We start from the raw sequence: 25807 nt of genomic DNA, 5'->3' as shown, positions 1-25807 counted from the left end.
GCCATATTTTCAGAATATGCAACAGAATGCACAAAAACAGCAGAATTAGTATCACTATCAGGTAGATTAACACTAAGATGAAAAGACTGACTATCTAAATTTAAATTCCTAACTTGTCTAACCAAACTATGAAATGTTCTATCAATTTCAGGATTTATTGGATGCAAAGAGTCAGGATTTGCCATAGTCATGCACTAAATGCAACAATAAGAAACATGTAGGGCAATAAGGGAAATACATATTAAATTTCAGTAATCAACCAAAAATTTGCATCAATAAAATCCTAATACCATAGGAAATATACACAAAACGTTTCAAGACAAAACTCAAAGCCTAACTAATTTAATTAAATGCAACAAAATCAAAACAATTGGAAAAATAAACTTGTAAAATAAAAAAGAAATAGTAAACAGACTCTTTTTGGATTTTCAGGTGGGCTTCTATAGACCTATGAAATGTTCTATCAATTTCAGGATTTATTAGATGCAAAGAGTCAAGATTCTCCTAGTCATCCATTAAATGCACCAGTAAAACCATGTAGGGTAGTAAGGAAAATACATGTTAAATTTCAATGATCAACCAAAACTTTGCATCAATAAAATCCTAATACCGTAGGAAACATCCACAAAAGGTTTCAGGACAAAACTCAAAGCCTAACTAACTTAAATAAATGTTTGTTTGTATCTCACAACCAACAGCAATGTGGTTGACTATGATGCATCCAGTATTCAATATGTGATGAAAGAAATATGGAAACAAAGTTTCATGCAAAAATTCCAACCACAACTATATTAACCAACATACACCCAAATCAACCAACATGCAAATAACTAAACAAGACAGCAAAACAGTGAATGATATAGGCAAAATTTGAAACCCAAACAGAATGATTATTCTAAGACACACACTAAACAATACTCTAATAACCTTTGACAAGAACCGATAATCCCCGGCAACGGCGCCAAATTTGATCGAGGCCGTACCCCATGCAAATAATATAACAATTAAGAATTGTAGTACTAGGAAGTGACTCCTAGGTTGTTTCCCAAGGATTATCTTTCAAGCAGATATTCAAACACCTTATACTCGCACACACAAATGGGGGGTTTTGTTGTTGGATTGATATGAACAATAAGCAAATTCAGAAACAGTAAATAACAATGTGATAAAATAGCTAAATCTCTTTGGTTCGTTTATTCAAAACTCAATCCCCGGTTTCAAAAGATTAATTTCATATTCAAAACATCATCTTCCTGATTTGCACAGTTTCATAACCTAAGCCTTTAACTAAGCGAAATCAGCATAAGCATGGAACATTAACAAATCTACACAAACTAAGCGTTTATGCACTAGAAAGTAAATCAACTAAACGAAGATAAACTCACAAACCAGTTTTCTAAACAATAGGATTAAGCAACCACATTCAGAGATAGGATAGGGAAATAAATAGTAAAGAAACTGAAAATGCATTAATATCAAAATCTCAAGAGTTGCAATACATTATTAGATGAATGTAGTCTAAAAGTTTAGTCTTCCATGAAGTGGAAGAAGCAAATCAAAAAATGAAGAAGTATGAAACCCTAGCAGAGCAAAAGAGGGAAAACGAAAATGTGTTTATGTATCAAAGTGAGGAAAAGTAAAGTGTATGTTTGGAGTGGGGAATCTGAATTTAACCCCTCCAACACACATAAAACCGAATTGGGCCTAAACAATGGGCCCAAAGCTAAATTACAATAAAAACAACTCCTAAAATAAAAATACAGTCTTCACTTCAACACATATCCTCTACTTCCATAATGTCCAAAATATCATTGGTGTCAAATATGATATGAAAATGATAATAGATTTAATCAGGCCAAATAATCTCAAATTAACTCATTTTAGGAATATTAGTCCAATAAAGTCTAAAACACTAAACAATGTGAAACAAAGTCAATTAGGCACCAAAAATGATCAATCATGCTAAATTAAGGTCATGCTCCTTTGTCGTTGACAGGTGACCAATTATTTCAAAACCTAAAGGGTTTGAATACTAACTTTGGTAAAGCTTTTGAAAAAGAAATTGTCACAACGGGTGTTTGAAAATGTGTTTGAAAGTCTACTTGGTACCTTACTCAATGTCCCTGGTAATATCAAAGGTGGCTTGAATGCAAGGTTGGACTTGGTTAGTATGGGAATAAGAAAGGAATTGGAGCCGATAATGAAGGGAAACATACATTTCTACCTCCATGGGCTTATACTTTGTCAAGGAAGGAGAAAATTGAATTTTTTAAACTTCCTGATGGTTATAAAGTTCCACAGGGGTACTCTTAGAACATTCAAAACCTCGTATCAATGAAAGACCTCAAGTTAAAAGGTCTCAAGTCTCATGATTGTCATGTACTTATGGAGCATTTGTTACCTATTTGTCACATGTGTTTGGCTCACTCCCTCACTTGGTTTGGATTTACACTTTTGTTTTGAAAAAATTGTTTGCAACAATCATATTACATGAATTTTAAAATTCTGTTTGCACAAAATTTTTTTGTTATGACATTATGTGAATTTTCACAAAAATTTTTAAGGCTTTTATATCTCATTTTACTCAATGAAAGCTTAAAAATATACCTTAGCAAATTTTTTTTCAATCATGCAACCTTTGTCAATTTATTTCATTTAGCCAATTCAATTTGGTTTTTGAGAAAGATTTTGATTTTTTTATGGACAAACAAATTACTTTTTAAACAAATTCTACATTCTACCAAAAAATTATATTTTTCACATGTTCATCAACCATGTCCCCCCTTTTTAAGTGATGGCTTGTCCTCAAGCCAATGAAAAAAATTAGTTTCTGAAAGGAGATGTTTGATGAATATGGAAAATTATTGCAAACAAATTAAATCACACAATATAGTTCAAACTAAAATTAATGACATGGAAGCAAATAACTAACCAACCACCGGGTTGCCTCCCAGTAAGCACTCTTTTAACGTCAATAGCTTGACGCATGTTACCTATTTTACCAAAATTAACCATCTTTTTTCTACAACTCAAGTGAGCTTGGTTCACCCCTTAGGACAACATTGTAGTGCTCCCTTGGATTGGCTTTTGTATTAGCTGAAAATGTTGATTTCTGATTTTCAGCTATTTGTTTGGCCAGTTGCACGATTTGAATTTCCATATTCGGCAGAGATGCATTAGTGTTCTTCTGTTTTGCCATCGTCATTTGCATGAATTGATTTAGTGTGTCCTCCTGTTTAACACTTTTGTCTTGTGTTGGGTGTTGGTAGTGATTATTCCTTGGGTAGAATTGTGATGGCAGTTTTTGAGGATTATCTTGTCTCCAAGGCTGATTCCCCTGAAATTGATTATTACCCCCTTAAGGATAATTATTTATAAAGTTTTGTCTTGGAGAATTGCCTACAAGATGGACTTCCTCATTTGACAATGGCATGCTTCATGATCTTCAGCATAATTGTCGCAACTATAAACTTGCTTCTTTGAAGATTCCTGTAGTTGTCTAGGTAAGTCATTAAGCTTTTGGTTCACTTCATCAAGCTATTGTTGAAGCAGTTTATGTTGAGCTAACATAGCATTTATTGAGCTCAATTCGACAATTCCACCTGTCGTTGGTGGCGGTCCTCTTTGGTGCTGACTTTTCTGGTCAATTAATGCCATTGATTCAATTATATCAATTGCTTCTTGCGGTGGTTTAGTCAAAAGTTGTCTGCCAGCCGTTGCGTTCAAAATCCATTTGTGTTGTTGTTGCAATCCACTGATGAAGATATGAATTTGAGTTTGCACATTAAATCCATGATTTGGGCACTTTCTTAGCATAGATTTGAATCTATCCCAAGATTCGCAAAGACTTTTCCCAACAGGTTGAACAACGGTGGATATAGTTGTCTTCAGATCCATAAACTTTGCTTGCGGGAAGTATCTGCTCATAAATTTCTCCTCCACCAGGTTCTAGTCATTTTGAATATGTGGAGGCAGATCTAGAAACCATTCCTTAGCTTTCCCTATCAGAGTTAAAGGAAAAAGCCTCAGAAAAGTAGTTTCTTCTTTTGTTTCTGATACTCTAGTAGTACCAACCAACTCGTAAAATTTTGTGAGGTGGTTGTATGGATCTTCATGATCCAGACCTACAAATGGATTGGCATACATCAGTTGTACCAATCCATATTTAATTTTTGAGTCCTTTGGGTACCAGATGGTCTCCCAATCCTTATCATGTTTCTGGGCGTGAAACTGATAAATCCACTAGTATATGGCTAGTTTTTCTGCCCTTGATCCTTCAGTGGTTTGCTGATTATTGGCCATTGATTCTGATTTTTTCCAGGCTTTCTTATGGGCTTTCTTTTTCTTTCGTAAAGTTTTTCGTGTTCTAGGTCGAAGGAAAACTCTACTTGTTTATTTGTGCAATGCATGCACCAAAGGAAAGGTCTCTGTTTTTCCATATAGAGGTTAGTGTTTTAAGAATAGAAAATATTTACAAATTCAAATTCAAATTGTACAAAAAAGTAAAAAAGAGTTATATACAAGATTATTAATAATATAGCATAGTAAATAATAATTTCTATTATTTAGCAATTCCACAATAGCAGCGCCAATTTGTTGAAATATATTTTTCTCGCCCTTACGCAAGACGGTTTTCGATCGATTTATTTAGTCATAGGTCTATTCTTTGCTCACCATCTCGGCTTTGTTGGAATAAATTCCAACGCCGGTATAATGGTCTCAAGAATGTTCCATTTGATCAAAAACTTATCTTTATTGAATTATTAACAACTTCATACCATCTCGGCTTTGATGGAATAAATTCCAACGCCGATATAATGGTATGAATTTAGAAAATAAACACAAGTGATAATGAGTGATATTTATTTTTGTTTTCCTTTATTAATTGAACTACTTCCTTATGGAAGGTTGGTAAATAATAAATAAATAAAGCAATAAATGGTTAGTTGCATAATTTAAATGACAAAAAATAAATGTTAGTTGTGGAAAATAAATGACTGAAAAATAAAAATTTGTAGTTAGATCACTCATTGTGACTGTGTATTTTTCCTTTTCACAAAGATACAATTAATGAATTAAATTGCAGTTTGATTCAAGGTTTCTTTCTTTGTCAACAAATAAAATTTATAAGTTAACACTTTACTATTTTCCATTTGCATCTCTTTCAAGATTCAATTGTAGTATAGTATGAGGTTATGTCGAACCACAAGGAATTGCCTAATAAAATATTATTATAAACATGTTATATTACTAATAAAGATTGAATATGCTTTTGATTAGTTTTGTATTATGTTGCATTAAAAGTAATAAGAAAACTTAAACTAATATTCACAAATTCTTGAGGAGAAAATTGGTTTGAAGTATGGAATTATTTCCAGACTTAATTGATTTTGAAAACATTACAAGTTATGTGTTATACTTTCGGTTTATTCCACACACCATTTCTAAATCCTTCATCTAGTGTCCTAGAATGATAAGATGATTTTCAAACCTTATGAAATATACTAAATGATAGTTAAGTGCCACTCGTGCTTAAAATAGATGCTTGATGTGGCAAGTGAATTAATTGTAGGTTATACTTTTTAGTTCACTTGTCAACTCTATGAGAAGAAGCGTTTTTAGATCTTTAAATCAAGTTTTAGGTGATCAAGCTAAAACCGCATTAAGAACTTCATAAAGAATCAAAACTTAACCAAAAGTAATAACTTGAATGAATTGATTTCAAAAGATTCTACAATTAAGGAGAAGAAATAACATTACATCATAATCCAAATCAATATGTAGGAGCATGAGCCATCTATCCAAGGATGAGATCCTTTTGGACCCAAATGAGATTACAAAATTATGTTTTTGTCTCATATTTGCCATTTCCTTTCTCCTCTTGAATTCTAAGTAAAAATTACAAGAATTACCTAGAACGAGCTTAGAACCGAAACTAGAATTTCTAGAGAGAAGAAGTGAAGTTGAAGAATGAAGAATGAATGTGAAAATGTAAGTGGAAGAATGGAATCAAGTGTATATTGAAGTGTTGAATGGGGGCCTTATTTATAGGCAACCAGGGCACCGCCTGGCTCACCTGCTTGACCATGCTAGGCGCACCAAACCCTTCAGCATGGGTTTGGTCCATGACCTAGTAGCGTAGTCAGCTGCTTGGTGTTGATTTACTAAGACTAGTTGTGAGATACTTGATCAGGGTATTGTGAGCTACTCTGGAAAGTGCTCAAGAGCCTTGTCAAGTGAGGTCATGCATGATGTCAAGGTTGTTAGGTGGCTAAGTCAAGTTGACCCCTTATGTGGCCACGCTGAGCTGCCTGCCTGAGCAGCTTGTCCTGCTCTGCCTAGGTGTGTGGTTCTAGCTGGGCGGTCCAAAGCTGCGCGTTGAGCTGCCTGCTTCAACAGGTTGGCTTGCGCCAGGCTTGAGTCTGACCATGTAAAGCTTGTGCTTGTCCGAACCAAGTTGGTGCTAGGTCAGCTGCACGGTGCTAGATGTCCACGCCAAATTGCTTAGTGAGCAGCTTCATGTGTGCATCAAAATGGCTTATGTGGACACCTCCTTGCTTGACTATATTTTCTTGATTCTTTTTCTTTTCTTCATTTTTCCTGGAAACTTCACACAAAGATTTGGAAAAGAGGTGGACAAAATATATAATTAACATATGATAATTTATCTAAAAAGTGTTGAATTAAGTTGGTTTTGCATGATTTGCATAGGATAAGTGCCATGAAAAGTGTATGAAAATTATGTATTTTTGGCACTTATCAGACAATAAACATCATTAATGATAGAACAATATAACATTGTTTGATCTAAATTGTTTACTTCACCTAGTTGGATAAAAAACTGGTTGTGGTTGTCTATTAGTCTCGTAACATTGTATATTATGTACAAATAGTACATCTCTCATGTTCTATACACATTTAGATATGCTTATAATATCCAGGTAGGAACCTTGTAAGATTTTCATATTATTAAATCTTTCATCATTCATGTGTAACTATCATTGACTCTTAATAAATTTAATGTAAATGGATGATGAATTATATTTAAGACTAAGATTACAACTAAGAGGGGGGGGGGGGGTGAATTAGTTGACTTAAAATAATGTCCACTTTTTCTGCAAAATCAAGAGTTAAAGTGTAGCGGAAAATATATACAGAAAATTAATAAGTAAAATCAAAGAGATAAAGGAGAAGAGATTTCCAAGTGATTCTAATCCCCTTTCTTATCACACCCCGTGAAAGAATGTATTCTACAAAAATAATGAAGAATGTTCAACTATGGCTAAATTGACTTTACAAGTATGAAAGTGATATAACTTGCAATCCAAACAACTATTTAGTATACTTAGTATTAAATCTCTTTATAAGTTTGTAAACTTGACACACTTTCACTTTAAGCAACTTCATAAAAATCAACTTTGAAAGTTTAAGAACTTGTTGCAAAAAGTGCAGAAAATAATTTCAGAATATGTGTAAGAGCTTATGAAATTTGTATAAGAGTTGTGTATATGTTGTGTGTTGTGATTGTGAGTTTTAATGCCTTTATATAGGCTTTTCAATCAGCCAAAATGTCTCTTTGAAAGGGTAGGAATTTATTGGAATGAAAGCATGTCTTTTGGGTTGAAACTCATTCACTTTGAATTTGAAAATCTGATGCAACAACTCTTAGTAATCAATTACAGCATTGAGTAATCAATTACTCGAGTGTTCTGTCCATTAATCATTTATTTTCGAACTTAGAGTAATCGATTACAGCAATTTGAGTAATCGGTTACTCAACTATAATAACACTAGTAATCTGTTACTCAAAGACAATAATGGATTACTCTGATCGGTTTTAAGTTGGATAACTCTTTTCTCACACTTGTAACCTGTTACTTAGATGAAGTAACTTGTTACACACTATTTTTTGAAAATTGTTTTAAGTATTTTAAAGTGTATCAATTTTCTTATAAAAATAGTTTGAGCATTACTACTATTGTATAATCAAGAGTATATGATAGAAGTACTTATTTAGACTTAGACTAAAAGTCTTAAATATCTTTGAAGATTGAATCTTAATTGTCTTTATAAGTGTTCTTCTTTTTCTTCTTTTTGGTGATGTTGGTGTCTTCATCAAAACCGTGTCAAGGTCAGGAGCAAGATCTTCTTCACAATCTCCCCCTTTTTGATGATGACAAACCAATATCTTCTTGACAGCGTAATTTTATGAGAGCAGCATACTTTGTGATATTCTTGACTTGTCTTGAGTATGCTCCCCCTATCTTGGATGCTCCCCTTTTCATTTGGAGCTATGTGCCTGAAATGTTTTAAACATAAAATACACTCTCCCAACCTTTCTCTCCCTTTTGACTTAATCAAAAAGTAGAAAAGTCAACAATTTTCCAGCACAATATATATATAGCATAAAGTATGTATATGACAGACATAAAGGTAATCATAAGATATAACATAAACATCGCAATGCATATCATAAATGTAAAAAGATGTTCAAGCATTAACAATGCAAACAGTAATACAAACAACATAATAGAAAGTCTAAGACTCAGGCTCAGAATTGTCTTCATCAACGTCCATGCTACTTAGCTTAGAAGAGAGACGATGAAGTTCAAATTGGATTTGTTGATTCTGTGAATCGAAGGCATCCATCCGGTTAGTGATGTAGCCTCGAAGAGAAATCAACTCATCCATAATCATCTGATATGACGACATCACAACAGATGAGGAAGATTGAGCATGAAACTCAGAAGGTTGAGGTTTAGAAGGATTAGCAGGGGTTGGTTCTGGTTCAGTAGCAGGAGGTCTATCTTTCTTAAGCTTGTAGGTCTGGTCACGAAGATCACATGTGAAGCCCATTTTGTCGATTACATCCACATCAATATGGCTTTCATGAGGGTTAAATGGGACCTTAGTTTCTCCAGCAGTAGAAACACTAAAATGCTCTGGATTTTTGTTATGAAGATTTCATATGGCAAAGGGCTTTGGGTTCCTCTTACAGACCACATTTGTCTCTTTATCATCAGAGTCCAATTGATTTTCAGATTAAATTTCATGGCATACATCAATTGGAGTTCTATGTCACTTATTTGAGAGTGATTTGAAAATTTTGGTAAGATGACATAGCTCAGAAAATAATGAAGCAAACGGTCTTCTAGTTTGAGATGTCCAGCAGAAAGGATATCTCTATGTTTAACAGTTTCACCATATCCCTGTTGCTTAAGCGTTTATATTTCCTCTTTGGTTATTCTACACAGAGAATAATAAAAATCTTTTCGATCATAATTTTCCCATTCGCATACAAGGTTGAAGCCTGCAATGCTCCATGATAGGGTATGTTACAGCATAATGAACTCATGGTTTTCAAATCCAAAGTAATATCTTTTCCCTTTACATAGGAAGTAAGACAGTTTTTTCTAAATTTCATGTTACAGTAAAATAATCTAATCAGTTCAGGATAAATTTCATTTGATTCACAATAGAAATCGAAAAGGTTTTGTTGTCTCAAGAGATAAGGAAATAGAAAATCTTCAAACTCAAAGTTCCCGAGATTACCATATTTGGGAGTGAAGATAATGTGACCATGGAAGTGGTCCTCAAAGATTTTTCGTTGCTCGTCATTTGCTAGAAGTCGCGTTAAGTAAAGAGGGTTGGACTCCAAAGATGAAGTTCCTTGGTTCCTTTGAGTAGGATTGGTGTGTTGTTTCTTGGTTCTAGATGAGGAAATCATTAAAATGAGTTTTTGAAAAGTTAGGTTTTTGGGTTTTTGAGATTTGGGGGTTTTTGATTTAGGCCACTAAACACGAAAATGATGGTTTAGAAGTGTTTAGAATTGAAAATATGATATGAAAGCACACAAAAATCACTCAAAACAGATCAAAAACAAAGATTTTAGATAGAGATAGAGGTGCCCACAAAGAGGGTTTGAAATGTGGAAGAAGAAGAGTTTGACAAAGTTTGAAAATGCAGAAAAATACATATATAACAGCACAGAGTAATCGATTACTGGCTTTGAGTAATCAGTAACTCAAAATAAAATTTTAAAATTTTTCAAACAACAACATAGAGTAATCGGTTACTCTCCAGTGTAATCGATTACTGACCCTAGAAAAACTTATTTTTAGGCAAAATTAAGCTATGAAAATGATTTTTAACCCAAAAATTGAAATTTTAAACATAATTAAATACATTTAAGTTCAAGTAGGCATGAAGTAGATATAATGAAGCACACTTGTAAACATATATAAGCATTTAAGATAAGTATGCTTCATCAAGAATGCCTAATTCTCGTATAATTTTGTAGAAAGGTTCTTTTGCCAATGGTTTGGTGAATATATCTACTAGTTGGTTGTGAATATCAACAAATTCTACAGACACATCCTTCTTTTGGACATTGTCCCTAAGGAAGTGATGCCTTATATCAATGTGTTTGGTTCTAGAATGCATAACAAGATTTTTTGTGAGGTTTATAGCACTTGTATTGCCACATTTCAGCTTCAGTAGTGCTTAGGGCAACACATGCTTGTTTCTTGCAAGACCAAGAAACTAAAGCATTTCCCAAAATATGGCAAGTACCACTTGTACTTTTCCTCTCAGATTTGCACCTAGCAAAATCTGAATCCGAATAACAAACCAAATCACATATACTTCCTTTTGGATACCACATCCCAACGTTAGATGTACTCTTAAGATATTCCATAATTCTGTTAATGGCAACTAAGTGTGATTCCTTTGGTTTAGATTGATAGCATGCACACAGACATATACTAAATATGATATCAGGTCTACTGGCAGTTAAATATAAAAGAGATCCAATCATACCTCGATACTTTGATATTTCAATTCTTTTTCCTGCTCCATTCGTATCAATGTAAGTACCGGATCCCATAGGAGTAGCTATTGGCTTGCAGCCATCCATGTCAAATCTATTTAGCAAGTCTCTGCAATACTTGGATTGACTTACAAAAATGCCATTATCAAGTTGTTTGATTTGAAGTCCAAGGAAGTAATTTAACTTCCCCATCATGGACATTTCAAACTCTCCTTGCATCATTTTGCCAAAATCACTACACAAAACCTCATTACTAGAACCAAAAATAATATCCTCTACATAAATTTGAACAAGTAGAGTATGATGATTTATTCTTTTTATAAAGAGTGTAGTGTCGACCTTTCCTTTGTTGAAACCTTTTTCAAGTAAATAATTTTAGTTAGACAATCATACCATACACGAGGAGCTTGCTTTAAGCCATAGAGAGCTTTATTTAGTTTGTACACAAAAGATGGATGTTTGTAATCTTCAAAACCAGGAGGTTGTTCAACAAACACTTCTTCTTGAATGTATCCGTTGAGGAAAGCACTCTTTACATCCATTTGACATAACTGAAAATTCAAAGAGCAGGCATATGCAAGTAATAGCCTAATAGCTTCAAGTCTAGCAACAGGAGCGAAGGTTTCATCAAAATCTATACATTCTTCCTGATTGTATCCTTGGGCTACTAGTCTAGCTTTATTTCTAACAATAATACCATTTTCATCATATTTATTTCGAAATACCCACCGAGTTCCAATAACATGCCTGTTTTTCGGTCTAGGAACAAGTTCCCAAACTTCATTTCTCTCAAACTGGTTTAATTCGTCTTGCAGAGCAAAATCCCGTGTTCATCCTCGATTGCTTCATCAATTTTGGAGGGCTCTATTTGAGAGACGAAGGCCATGTTTAGACATGCTTTATCAAGCATTCGTCGGGTAGTGATACCCGTATTTAATTCAGTAATAATGTTGTCAATCAGATGATCTCGTTGAGTTCTCCATTCTTTTGATAAATTTGTATGAATATGCTCCTATTGAGATGGTAGGTTATCATTCAGTTTCAAATGCTCAGTATCAATTGTAGGTTCAATAATAGAAATTTCATTTGAGGATGAACTTGGTACTTCCTCTTCATCAGGAGTTAAGCAATCCTTTATATCAGGAATGGTTTCATCAAAAGAAACATGAATGGATTCTTCCATGGCTAGAGTTATTTTATTAAAAACTCTATAGGCTTTACTCGTAAGAGAGTAGCCTAGGAATATGTCTTCATCAGCTTTTGCATCGAATTTGCCTAAGTTATCCTTACCATTATTCAAAACAAAGCATTTACAACCAAATACATGCAAGTGAGAAATGTTTGGTTTTCTACCTTTGAAAAGTTCATAAGGGGTTTTCTTTATAACAGGTCTTATTAAATTTGAAACATAACATGCAGTACTTACTGCATCAGCCCATAAATATTTTGGAAGGTTAGTTTTGTTCAACATTGTACGAGCCAGTTCTTCTAAAGACCGACTCTTTCTCTCTACAACACCATGTTGTTGTGGTGTTGTAGGAGCAAAAAAAATGTGACTGATGCCAAGATCATCACAGAATTCTTCAAAAGAAAAGTTTTGAAATTCTCCCTCATGATCACTTCTTATAGCAGCAATTTTTAGTGATTTTTCATTTTGGACTCTTTTAGCATAAACACTAAAGTCTTTGAATGCCTCATTCTTATGAACTAAGAAGAGTGTCCAAGTGTATCTCGAAAAATCATCTACTATAACAAGAGCATAGTAGTTACCACCATAACTTTTTGTCCTTGAGGGGCCAAACAAGTCCATATGTAATAATTGCAATGGTCTATCGGAAGAAACCATATACTTAGGTTTGAAAGAAGTTTTTGTTTGTTTACCCATTTGACAAGCACTACATAGTTTGTCTTTAACAAATTTCATTTTAGGTAAACCAACAACTAAGTATTTCTTAATAAGTTTATTCAAATGGTCCATATGTATATGAGCAATTCTCCTATGCCATAGCCATGCATCATAATTATCATTTGCAACTAAACATGTTATTGGTAAAGATGAATCTATGTCAATCATATATATATTTTATCCTTTTACCAACAAGTTTAGAGTTTTGAGAGTTCTTACTTTCAATGATGCACTTATCTAGGTAGAATGCCACATGGAAGCCTTTGTCACATAGTGGACTTATGCTTAGAAGATTGTGTTTAAGTCCTTCAACATATAGTACACCTTCTATAGTTGTTGAGGGGGGCTTACCGATTCTACCAACTCCAAGAATTTTTCCTTTGTTGTTATCACCATAAGTGACATATCCTTTGTCCTTTGGAGTGAGGATAGTGAACTTCTTTCTATCCCCTGTCATGTGTTTTGAGCAGCCGTTATTCCAAGAACCATAAGTTGCAGGCGACTCTCAAATTTTCCTACAAATTTTTTTTATTAGGTATCCAATATTCTTTGGGTCCTACATAGTTAGTACCTTTCTCAACCCATTTAAAATGACCTAGGGGCACACCATATTTTCTAATATTACACGTATTTGATGTGTGTCCAAGGTTCTTGCAATATGTACATGTGGCTTGATGACCATGTATCCCAGATTTATTTTTACTATTTTTAAAAACATGGATATTTTGTTTTTCAAAGTTTATCTTAGTTGGGACACTTTGTTTATTAGAAACATGGCTATTTGAATAGCCAAGACCTCTTCGGTCTGTTGAGTGTCTTGGATAACTTATGATCTTTTCCAAACTTTTACTACTCTTGTTCATTTTATTAAGTTCAAGACTCAAAGTTGAACATTTATTTTCAAGAGTGATACAATTTTGACATGAAGATGATGATGGTTTGTTTCTAAAAGTATCTAATTCATATTTTTTTTTCAGAAATATTTTAGTAAGTTAGACATATTCATCATGCAAGTCACTAAAAGCAGTTTGGAATTCATAAGAATATAGTTGAGTGTCATTTACCTCTTCATCATTGGAATGATGAGATGTCATTAAAGAGAGATGTGCTTGTTCCTCATTTTCAGGTTCAGAGGTGGAACTAATGTCATTGTCTTTCCAAGCAATGTAGGCTCTTCGTCCATTCTTAATTTCATTCTTCCCTTTGAAAGAATTCTTCTTTAGATTAGGACAATCCATCTTCATGTGACCAGCTTTGCCACATTCAAAGCATGTGAAATTTTGGTTGGAAGTGGAGGCATCATTGTTCTTGGTGAATTTCCTTGTTTGTCCAATTCTAGCACATTTGTTCCTCTTGAGGAACTTGTTGAATTTCTTCACAAAAAGACTCATGTCTTCCATCTCTTCCTAATCAGATTCATCTTCTGATGACTCGAATTTGTCCACTCTAGCCTTGAGAGAGATATTCTTGTTTTTCTTTTCTTATTCTTCATGTTGGTCAAGTTGGTTGAGTTCTAGTTCGTGTTCTTGCAATTTTCCAAACAACGCAGCCAAAGACATTTTTGATAAACTTTTCTCTTCAGAAATGGACGTTACCTTGGGTTTCCATGTTCTGGTGAGTGTTTTAGAACTTTCAAGTTCAAGTCACTATTTGATAGGACCTTACCAAGAGCAAGAAGGTGATTTGTGAGATGAGTAAATCTCTTTTGAAGATCCAGAATCTTCTCTTCCGATTTCATACGCAACATTTCGTATTCTTGGGAAAGAGTGTTCAGTCTAGATCGTTTTACCTCCTCCATTCCTTCATGTGTAGTCTCTAGAGTATCCCACAATTCTTTCGCAGATTTGCAGTTTGATACTCTAAAGAACTCATCAATGCTAAGTGCTGAAGTGAGGATGTTCTTTGCCTTGAGATCATACTGCACCTTCTTCTTATCTTCATCATTCCATGAAGATTTGGGTTTTACTACCCTTACACTGTTCACAACGGTGAAGGGTTCATATGGTCCTTCTTCAATTGCGTTCCATATATCCAAGTCTTGAGATTCTATGAAGATTCTCATTATGATTTTCCAGAAATCATAGCACTCTCCAACAAAGCTTGGAGGGCGGTTGATGTTGGAACCTTCTCCTATGAATGATCTTGAGACCATCTTTGATATAGGATCAAATTTGAGAATAACTTACTCAAAAAATAGCTCTGATATCAATTGTAAGACTGAGATTGCAACTAAGAGGGGGTGAATTAGTTGACTTAAAATAATGGCCACTTTTTCTGCAAAATCAAGAGTTAAAGTGCAGCAGAAAATATATGCAGAAAATTAATAAGTAAAATCAAAGAGATAAGGGAGAAGAGAGTACAAAAGGATTTTTATACTAGTTCATCTTCTTGTCCACCGAAAGCTACGTCTAGTACTCTTGCAGCACAAGAGATTTTTCCACTAAAGATTATGAGTTGCAATTACAATATCTCACCCTGAGACTTCTATGTACCTTAGACACTCACTAATACTTATCACCTTGAACAACGTCTTTCCAATTAACTCTATCCCCTTTCTTATCACACCCCGTGAAAGAAAGTATTCTGCAATAATAATGAAGAATGTTCAACTATGGCTGAATTTGCCTTTACAAGTATGAAAGTGATGTAACTTGCAATCCAAACAACTCTTTAGTATACTTAGTAATAATGCTCTTTATAAGTTTGTAAACTTGAAACACTTTCACTTTAAGCAAGTTTAGAAAAATTAACTTTGAAAGTTTAAGAACGTGTTGCAAAAAGTGCAGAAAATAATTTCAGAATGTGTAAGAGCTTTTGAAATTTGTATAAGAGTTGTGTATATGTTGTGTGTTGTGATTGTGAGTTTTAATATTTTTATGTAGGCTTTCCAATTAGCCAAAATGTCTCTTTGAAAGGGTAGGAATTGATTGGAATGAAAACATGTCTTTTGGGTTGAAACTCATTCACTTTGAATTTGAAAATCTGATGCAACAACTCTCAGTAATCGATTACAGCATTGAGTAATCAATTACTCGAGTGTTCTATCCATTAATCATTTATTTTCGAACTTAGAGTAATCGATTACAACAATTTGAGTAATCGGTTACTCAACTTTAATAACACTAGTAATCTATTACTCAAATACAGTAATGGATTACTCTGATCGGTTTTAAGTTGGATAACACTTTTCTCACACTTATAACATGTTAATTAGATGAAGTAACCTGTTACACACTATTTTTTGAAAATTGTTTTAAGTATTTTAAAGTGTTTCAATTTTCTTATAAAAATAGTTTGAGCATTACTACTATTGTATTTTAGTCAAATTATATAAATCACCTATACATTTTTTAAACCTACACAAATTACCTTTAATTATATATATATATATATTACATTGACTACCCTTATAAAAGAGATAAGTGTAATTTCTTAAAAAAAAGTTGTGACGAGTGTAATTAAGTTAAACAAAATATGGTATATTGTGAAGACGAGTCTAAATAGTATAATAGTCAATGTCTATTCATTATTTTTTTTTATAATTATAATATAGTATAAAAGTGATTTAAACACCTTAGAATTATTGATACACTTTGTAACGAACAAAAATTAATGAATAGATATTGACTCTTATTCTATTGGGATTTGTCTTGTAATATACCATATTTTGTTTGACTTAATTAGATTTATCATCATTTTTTATTTACGAAATGACTATATTATTTGTGTAGGTTTAAAAATGGAGGAATGATTTTTATAACTTAACTAAAACTCTATATATAATCATCTAACTTGAACGTTGAGAGAGAGTGATGGTCCTATGGAGAATTTATTAGCCTCTTCTTTCTGCATATCGCAAATCGTGGCATGCTTAGACATTTCTAACTCCGAACACAATCATGCATCAACATCATTATCAATGTCCTCCAATGAGCCCCAGACTCTCATTCTCAAATGATTTTGTGGATGCTCCACAAGCCATGAAGCAAGAAAGTGGTAGTTCCATGATGAGTGCCCTTCAAGGATAACATTATGCACAACGGCACCACCACTCTTAGGGAAGAGCTCCTTGTGGATAAGGATGAGGATGTGGAGTATAGAGCATTCTCTAAGGCCACCAAAATGGTCATCATCTAGTGTTTTAAATTGCGATTACGATCGTAGTTGTGGGTCATTGTGGTCATTGAGATAAGGATTGCGGCCGTTGTGGTGTGAATTCTTTTGTAAGTAAAAACATAATTTTGACATCGATGCGGTATGATTCAGCCTGATGTAGTTGCGTTGTCGCCCAATTAAGTCCAAATACGTTCCGATGCGGTTGCGTTGCATTCTGTTGTCATCGCATCACTATAAATCAACACCACAATTGCGATATGATGCGATTGCGGCAGTCACCACAACTGCAATATTGTAGTCGCATCACGTAATACAGTCCATAATTTGAAACACTAGATGGAGGGGCTTTTGGGTCTTGGAAAAAGTCCACCAAAAAGGTTGAAAAATTAATACAGGTTAGATAACAGTAGATTTGACTTTTTTATTTTTGGAAGTTTTTTTTAATATTCAGTAGTAGATAAGTAGAATAAGTAGAATAATTATGTTGTTCTGAGCTGATCCATGAAGCTCATGTAGTAGATAAGTAGAATACTTGAGTTTTGGAAATGTTTCATTTTCAAATTACTTGATGCTTGTCTTTTTTTTATTTCTTTGTTTCGTTGCTTAGTTGATTTGTTATTTAGCTTTGTTTTTGTAATACAGGAGCTGTTGAATGAAGGAGGTCAAGTTGCGAAGGTGTGGAGATTGGGATATAGAATTATGGCTGGAGAAGGTTTTGAATTTGTAGAGGAATGGGCCAATAGATTTTTTGGTCCTTTTTGTTTTCTTGCTTTTTAAACGGTGATTGGGTGTGAAGACGAAGGTCATCTTATTTTTACATTTCCCGCCCTCTTTTTTTATCCTTCAACGGGTTTGGACTTCTTCATAAAATCAAGGCAGTAGATTTGTGCTATTAATTTTTTTTAATGTGAACTTTGATTCTTATTTTCTTCTCCTCTTGTTTCCTTTGATTCGGTAGGAATAAGGATTTGATTGTTTATTGCACAAATTATTATTTGTAGTTGAATGAAGAAAACAAATTATATGTACAGTAAATATAAAGATTTATATACAATCAATATATTATCTAATATTCATTTTTATTTATACACTATTAGTATATATATTTTTTTCTCTTTCTTTTTATAACAACATTCTAAATTACGGAAAGAAGATATGCCAAAAAAAATTTCCAACTAGTACAAACCTGCCCCTTGTTATTTATTTCTCTTCGGTCATACCTTATGGTGTTTTCCATTCTATACAAAAATAAATTTAAAAAATCATGAAAGCGTGAATTATCGTAAATAAAGACTATGCTTTTAAATATGGATCCACAACCATTATAGATGCTGATATGTTAGGGTTTTTAGTGTATTCAGAATCATATTATAATTGTAATTGTGGCTACATCGAGCATAAATGTTAGTAATTGTGTAAAACCTCAAGATTTTTGAAGTATCCAAAACTACAATCAAAACAATTATTTAAAACCTTGATAAAAACTTTACTTTTGCATATTGAAATTCAATTGTCGAAAATCAGATTAAAATTATGAAACCATAATAGCATATATACTATGACTAGAGACGACACATTGAACCAACATGTGTTGGTTGATTCAGGTGATAGTGGATGAGTATATATACATGTTTATAGTAAAAATTTGGGTTCAATTCTTTCGGTCACTATGTGGATGTTAATTAAAGTGGTTAAGGTCAGATTAAATTTATCAAACCATAAAAGCAAAAATACTATAACTAAAGGCAACACATTGAATGAACGGCTGTTGGTTAATTCAAGTGGTGGTCGATTGATATATGTCTATTTGTCTTTAAGCAAATATTAGAGTGTCTTAACACCACTATCCTTTGAATATTCTCAGTTCTACTAGTATTGACTCCAAAGGCCACCTATGACTAGAAAAAAGAGAAACAACACATCAATTTTAAATTATAAAAAAAATCACTAGCGGTGGAAACATAGAAATGCAATTTTCCCAATTACAAGGATTCTGTAAATAGTTGAGAGAGATCATGATTTGCAAATATTTTTGAGCTTACTAGGAGGTAATTTGCCACTCATAACACAGCACATATACTAAAAGTATTTCAGTTGAAGCATAGTTCAGTTTTTGTTTTAAGATGAAGAGATTATATTTAACCACACTGATATGAGCCAATATATAAATTCATTTATTGTCACTCATAACAAGAAACTAAGGAAGTTTCACCAAGGAGCAGCCACCTCTTTCTGAAGCATGACCTGATAGTTTTCAGCTTTGCTTTTCAAACTCTCAAGATAAGCACCAAAACCATTACAAGCTTCCTTCAATTCTTCAAGTTTGGTTTCCATGTTCTTTATCTCATCATCTGCTTCACTGTGTTCAGTTCTATACTTCAAGTATCTTCTGGTCTCTGAGGCACCATCTGTTTCATAGGCAATGCTTACTATCCGGCGTAACCGAACTCTTAAAAATTCAACATTCATGCCCAAATGCTCAAAGGCAAGCAAAGTCTTGTCCCAATTCGCAAATTCTACACGTGGGGTAGCTAGCACACTAACTTTTATGGCATCAGCAATGTTGACAGTTTCAGATATAACTCCGGCAATCAACTTATGGTTCATGCCCCTGATGAGATTTTCATGAAGAAAGGCATTCTGACTGCAGCAGAGCCTGTAGTACTTATTTCGAACTCCATTGGGGAGTTCAGCATCTATTGGCATTCCATCAATTGTGATGCTGAAGTCTTCAAACCCTTTCACATCTTTGAATTCGAGCATTTTAAAGTCTTCCAGTACTTCTGAGAGAGCTTCCTCACTATCATTTTCGGATCGTACTGCAGACTGCCTAACCTTAAGTGTCAATCTTGGCACGCTGGTCTTCTTTTTCTTTTGGAAATCTAGTGTGACAAATTTACCATTTTTTCTCTTTGAGCTGTTATATGCAACAGCATCAGCATCATTATCTTTGTCTGAACATCAAGGAGCAAAATAAAGAATGTTTAGTATATCATGTTTTCTCTTTGAGCTATTATATGTAACAACATCAATATCGTTATCTTTGTCTGAACATCAAGGAGCAAAACAAAGAATGTTTAGTATACTGTACGAAGATTGCACGAATCCTCCATGATTCATGCTTGATGCAATATTTGAAACTAAAAGCATAGAGAAACAAGTCTTGCCTCCCACTTTTTGTTTTGTGTAACCGTCAAGATTCAGATGTGTAAGGGCCCCATCTAGTTCCCTTGAATTATTAGCTCTTATTATATAAACCTGAAAAAAGCATAACCAAGTGATATGAGTTCCGAGAGAGAGAAAGATTCATGAATGTCCCCCTCTTTATTCTTCGAGTGGGGATCCACTTACTACTAAACTTACTCTTTATCCTAGCCATCAATTTTAGGGAAATCTAATGGTTTGAATTAGTGAGAAGATATAAACCATTGAATTTTCCTAGAATTGATGGCTAGGATATTTAAACTTACTCTTGGAGTAAGTGGATCCCTTCTCTATTCTTCAAGAAAAATAATAGTCATGGGCAAAGAAATGCACTCAGAACATTCTTCACCATAATAGCCTTAAGAGACAGGGCATGATAGTCAACTTAGCAGTTTCCGATTTTGTACGATAGTTGATAGCAACGAAGTGAGATCGTTGCCACCATATGAACTCCTGAATTTTTCTTTAGAGGGAAGTGTTAGCTCCGTAAAATTACATGCATAAAACAGACAGAAGCACACAAAACACTAAAACAAAAGAAATTGATGTAAGTCCACTAATAAAAGAACTTCTCATGGTCATAAGATGGTGTGACAGACGGAAACAAAAGTCCACGAGAGATACCATTACGAAGTCACAAGTCCACCTGCCTTAATTCCTGAGTAACTTTTACTATAGAAAGGGGCAAAAAAAAAACTCTTGGATCAACCTCAGAAGTCTAAACCTTAACTAAAAAGGGAAGGCAAAAGAGAGAAAAAACCCTCCATTTCAAGTTAGTGATCCATGATGGGTAGTTTGTTTTGGTGTCGAAGCATATACTAGTTCATTGACCCTTTCTGTCATCATTCGGCATAAAATGTTTAGATCTATGAGAAATATCATGTCCATGACATGGACCTCTACTATTTCATTGTTAGGATCTTTGACGACAAACAACATAGAGTTTCCAAAATAATATGATCAACTACAAGGAATTATAGATTTGTTATTAAGATTAGGAATTTGGTATTTATTTTATTGATATGTATGTAACTAACACAAAAAGCAACGTGTTAATGATATGCATGGTTTGGATATCCTTTTTCTTTGCAACATATTCCTTATGTTGCCACTGAAGTATGTTGGGAATAAGGATAAACCCCTTATTAAAAACTTGTATGTTAGAAGAAATAAGGCTTGAATAGAAGGTAGTTATGAGTTAGATAGGTAGGAAGGGTTATAAATAGAAAGTGGGGGGTGTTAGTTACTCATCTTTTGTAAAGTGATGAATTTGGACGAAAAAGATAACTGATTGGGGAATCAGTTATCCTGGGGAATTCTTTCTCAAAGTGTAATTCATTCACAATAGTGAATTCTAGTTGAATAATATAGAAATCCTTCAAGATCATTCAAGATCTTGAACATCATTTATTCACTTACTTTCTAAATATCTTTCTTCTAAAATCCAGTTCTAACACTGGTATCAGAACACCATCCCGGTGCCCTGATCTCACACGCTTCTAAGGAGAGTTCTGTGTATGGTTTCCACAAGAGGAATGGCAAGAAATGCTGAAGATTGAGTCCAAGAACGAGAAAAGATTAGAAGGGAGAGAGAAGAACAGCGAATTCGAAGTGAATTGAATGAGGCAAGGATGAAAATATTGGAGGAGGCACTAGCCCAACTCACTACTAGGGCTAGGGTTCCTAATTCACGAGATGAAGGAAGGAAGTGAAGGTGAGCATGAATTCAGGGAAAATTGTGGAAGGGAAAGGCGGAGGAAGCTGAAAATTCCCATTTTTTCAAGAGATGATGCTTTTGGCTGGACCCATAGGTTGGAGAGGTATTTCTTACTGAAGGAGGTGGCCGAGGAGGAGAAAATGCAAGCTAACTTGATGGCTCTAGAAGGCAAAGCACTATGTTGGTTCCAATGGTGGGGCAGGTGCAACCCCCATTCTTCTTAGGAGGGGTTCAAAGTGGTTGTGGTTAGAAGGTTCTAGTCTTCCCTAGTACAAAATCCTTTTGAAAAGTTATTGGCATTGAAGTAAGTGGGAACAGTTGAAGACTATATGCAGGAATTCGAAAAGTATGTTGGAGCACTCAGGGAGATTAATCAAGAATTTTTCAAGGGAATCTTCTTGAATGGGCTAAAGGATGAGATCAAAGTTGAAGTAAGGTTGTTTGAACATCAAAGTCTATCTAAGGTAATACACAAATCCCTAATGATTGAGGAAAGATTGTGATTGTGCAAGGAAAGGTGAATAACAACAGATATGTCAGATCCACTAGTTACACTATATCTAATGTTCCTATTAGATCTATAACTATAGAATATAAGCCTTGGACTGAGAATAGATCTGATTAGTCTTTTGTGGGAAGTGCTTCTATCAATGTGAGCATCTCCCAATCTGTGGATGGTGATAGGAGTAGAGGAGGAGAGTTCAAACACATTAGAGCTGAAATTAGGGAGAAGAAAGAAAAAGGGTTATGCTTCATGTGTGATGAGCCCTATAATAGGGATCATAGATGCAAGAACAAGCATTTAAGAATGCTTTTGATGGAGGAGGAAGAGGATGAAGTGGAGGGGGAAGTTGAAGTACGAATGGAGGCCAATTTGCATTCCTTCCAATTATGACTTTGGGCCATGGCATGATTAATCACTGCAAATTCTTGGAAGGTTACTGGTTTTGTGAGGGGTAAAGAGGTGGTGATACTTATTAATTATGGGGCTTCCCACCATTTTATCTCCTCTAAATTGGTGGATCAGTTGTAGCTTGAGGTACAAACTATTCCTAGATACATGGTGGAGGTGGGGGATGGACACAAAATTCACTACCAAGGAAAATGCACTCAGTTGAAGCTTGTGTTGCAATGATTGGAATTACTCTAGGAGTTCTATCTTTTTGAATTGAAGGGGGTAGATATGGTCCTGGGTTTGGAATGGTTAGCCAACTTAGGGGAAGTGAGAGAATATTTTTGCAAATTGGAGTTCACCTTGAAAAGGGGAGGAATAGTCCACAAGATTAGAGTAGATCCAACCCTAACCAAGACTCAAATCCCTCTGGGAGCTTTCATGTAGGTGTTGGGGGAAGAGAGTGAAGGGCTATTACTACATTATGATGATCCATAGGGTATCCCTGGTCCTTCTACTAGTATTCTAGCATGGGTGGAGGTTGTTGTGCAACAGTTTGAGGTAGTCTTTGCAGAGCCTGAAGGCCTTCCTCCTAGGAGAAAGTAAGACCATGCCATCTACCTAAAGGAAGGAGCCAATATACCTAATCTAGGACCCTACAAGTACCCTCATTACCAAAAGACTGAAATTGAGAAATTGGTAACAGAGTTGCTACAAGTACAGGTGATTAGGCCTAGCATAAGTCCATATTCCAGCCCAATTATCTTGGTTAAGAAGAAGGATGGAGATTATGTGTGGACTATAGAGCACTCAACAAGGTTACTATCCCTGACAAATTTCCCATTCCTATCATAGAAGAATTGCTAGATGAGTTAGGAGGAGCTCATATTTTTTCTAAGCTGGAACTTAAATCTGGATACCACCAGATTAGGATGAGAGACCAAGACATAGAGAAAACTGATTTTAGAACTCATGAAGGGTATTATGAGTTTGTGTTTATTCCCTTTGGGCTAACCAATGCACATTCTACTTTCCAAGCATTGATGAATGAAGTGTTGAAACCATTTTTCAGAAAGTTTGTCTTAGTCTTTTCAAATGATATCTTGGTGTTTAGTAAGGATATGGGAACACATGAGAAGCATTTGAAGTTGGTTTTAAAGGTGATTCAAGATCATGCATTAAGAGCTAATAGGAATAAGTGCACCTTTGCTCAAGCTAGACTGGAATACTTGGGTCGTATGATATTTGGTCAAGAGGTAGAAGCTAACAAAACAAAGGTGGCAACCATGTGTACTTGGCCTAGACTCAAGGATATAAAGATTTTGAGAGGATTCTTGGGACTCACTGGTTATTATAGGAGGTTTGTGAGGGATTATAGCAAGATAGCCAAACCCCTCACTAAACTATTGAAGACGGATGGGTTCTTATGGACTAAGAAGGCTACAAAAGCTTTTGAAGCTTTGAAATCAACCATGGTTCCACTCCCTGTACTGGCAGTCCCTGACTTCACCCAAATATTTTTAGTACAAACAGATGCCTCTAGCAAGGGGATATGAGCAGTCTTAATGCAAGGGGTAAGCTTTGGCTTTTTGGCGTCAAGGGTTGTCTACAAGGTCTCAACAAAAATCAGTTTATGAAAGAGAACTCATTGCTATAGTTCAGGTTGTGCAGAGGTGGAGACACTACTTATTAGGAAGGCATTTTATCATCAGGACTCATCAGAGAAGCCTCAAGTTCCTCACTGATCAGAGCTTTTCACAAAAGAGCAATTCAAGTGGGATGTGAAATTGTTTCGGATGGATTTTGAGATCCAGTTCAAACCAGACAGAGAAAATTTTGTAGCAGATGCTTTATCTAGAATGGAGATGTATGCAACTCTATCTTTGGTTTCCATGCTTAAGAAGGAAGAATGGACCAAGGAAGTAACTCAGATGGAAGCAAGTAATTCAGGATCTACTGGTTTCACCAAACAACCATGAGGGGTATGAGTTTAGAGGAGGGTTATTACTACACAAGGGAAGATTAGTACTTGCCAGAAACTCCAACAGAATTCTGACCATTTTGAAGGAGTGTGATGAGAGTCTTATGGGGGGCACTCAGGATTTTTCAGAACCTATAAGAGGATAGCCAACTATATTTTCTGGGTGGGAATGAAGAGTGACATTAAGAAGTGTGTGGAGGAATGTGATGTTTGTCAAAGGAACAAACACCCTACCTTGACTCCAGGGGGCCTATTGCAACCTTTGCCTATTTCTACTCAGGTGTGGATGTATATTTCAATGGATTTCATTGGAGGGTTGCCAAGAGTTCAAGGGAAGGACACTATATTTGTAGTGGTTGATAAGTTGACTAAGTATGCACATTTTTTTTTGCCTTAGGCCACCCTTATTCTGCTAAGGAAGTGGCTACTTTGTTTTTGGATGTGAGGTTGTGAATTTGCATGGGTTTCCATCTTTAATAATCTCAAACAGAGACCCTATTTTTGTAAGTAGTTTTTGGAAAGAATTGTTCAGATTAGCAGATACTCAATTAAAGCTTAGAACTGCCTATCATCCTCAGTCTGATGGTCAAATAGAGGTGGTCAACAAGTGTTTGGAAGAGTACTTGAGATGTTTTGTTGGGCCAAGGTCCAAACAGTGGGTTAAGTGGCTGTCTTGGACTGAGTTTTGGTACAATTATACTTATCATAGTTTTGATGGGATGACACCTTTCAAAGCTCTTTATGGTAGGGATCTACCCATGCTAATTAAAGCTTGGGAATTTCCATCTAAAGTGGAAGATATTAATCAACTGATACAGAAGAGGAACTTGATTTTAGGGGAATTCAGGCAGAATTTGTTCAAGACTCAAGACCATATGAAAATGCAAGCTGACAAGCACAGAAGGGAGGTGGAATATAAGGAAGGTGATTTGGTTTATCTAAAGATTCAGCCTTATAAACTTAAGTCCTTAGCTTCCAGACCTTATGCTAAACTGGGTGCAAAATATTATGGGACTTATCAAGTCATAATCAAAGTAGGATTAGTGGCATACAAACTAAAGCTTCCTGAGCACACTAAGATACATCTAGTTTTCCATGTTTCTTTGCTCAAGCAAGCTCTAAAACCTAGTTAGGAGCATCTGTAACACTGAGATTGCTACTAA

The 25807-nt window shown here is 34.7% G+C and overlaps 1 protein-coding gene across 1 annotated transcript in view; it reads right to left on the bottom strand.

Annotated features, from left to right (window-relative positions):
- Positions 1–18846: 18846 nt before the first annotated feature.
- The window catches only part of LOC109341163 (B3 domain-containing protein Os01g0234100-like), a 16341-nt gene continuing 9380 nt past the window's right edge, over positions 18847–25807 (bottom strand). The window contains exons 6-7 of the mRNA XM_019579001.1: positions 20018–20108; positions 18847–19804 (exon numbers count right to left, since the gene is read on the bottom strand). Coding sequence (XP_019434546.1) covers positions 19059–19804; positions 20018–20108 — 837 coding nt within the window. The 3' untranslated portion in view covers positions 18847–19058. The remainder of the gene's footprint in view (positions 19805–20017; positions 20109–25807) is intronic.

The sequence above is a fragment of the Lupinus angustifolius genome, unplaced genomic scaffold (assembly GCF_001865875.1).
Source record: "Lupinus angustifolius cultivar Tanjil unplaced genomic scaffold, LupAngTanjil_v1.0 Scaffold_382, whole genome shotgun sequence".
Classification (NCBI taxonomy): Eukaryota; Viridiplantae; Streptophyta; class Magnoliopsida; order Fabales; family Fabaceae; genus Lupinus; species Lupinus angustifolius.
This window is presented reverse-complemented; position numbering and strand designations above follow the sequence as displayed.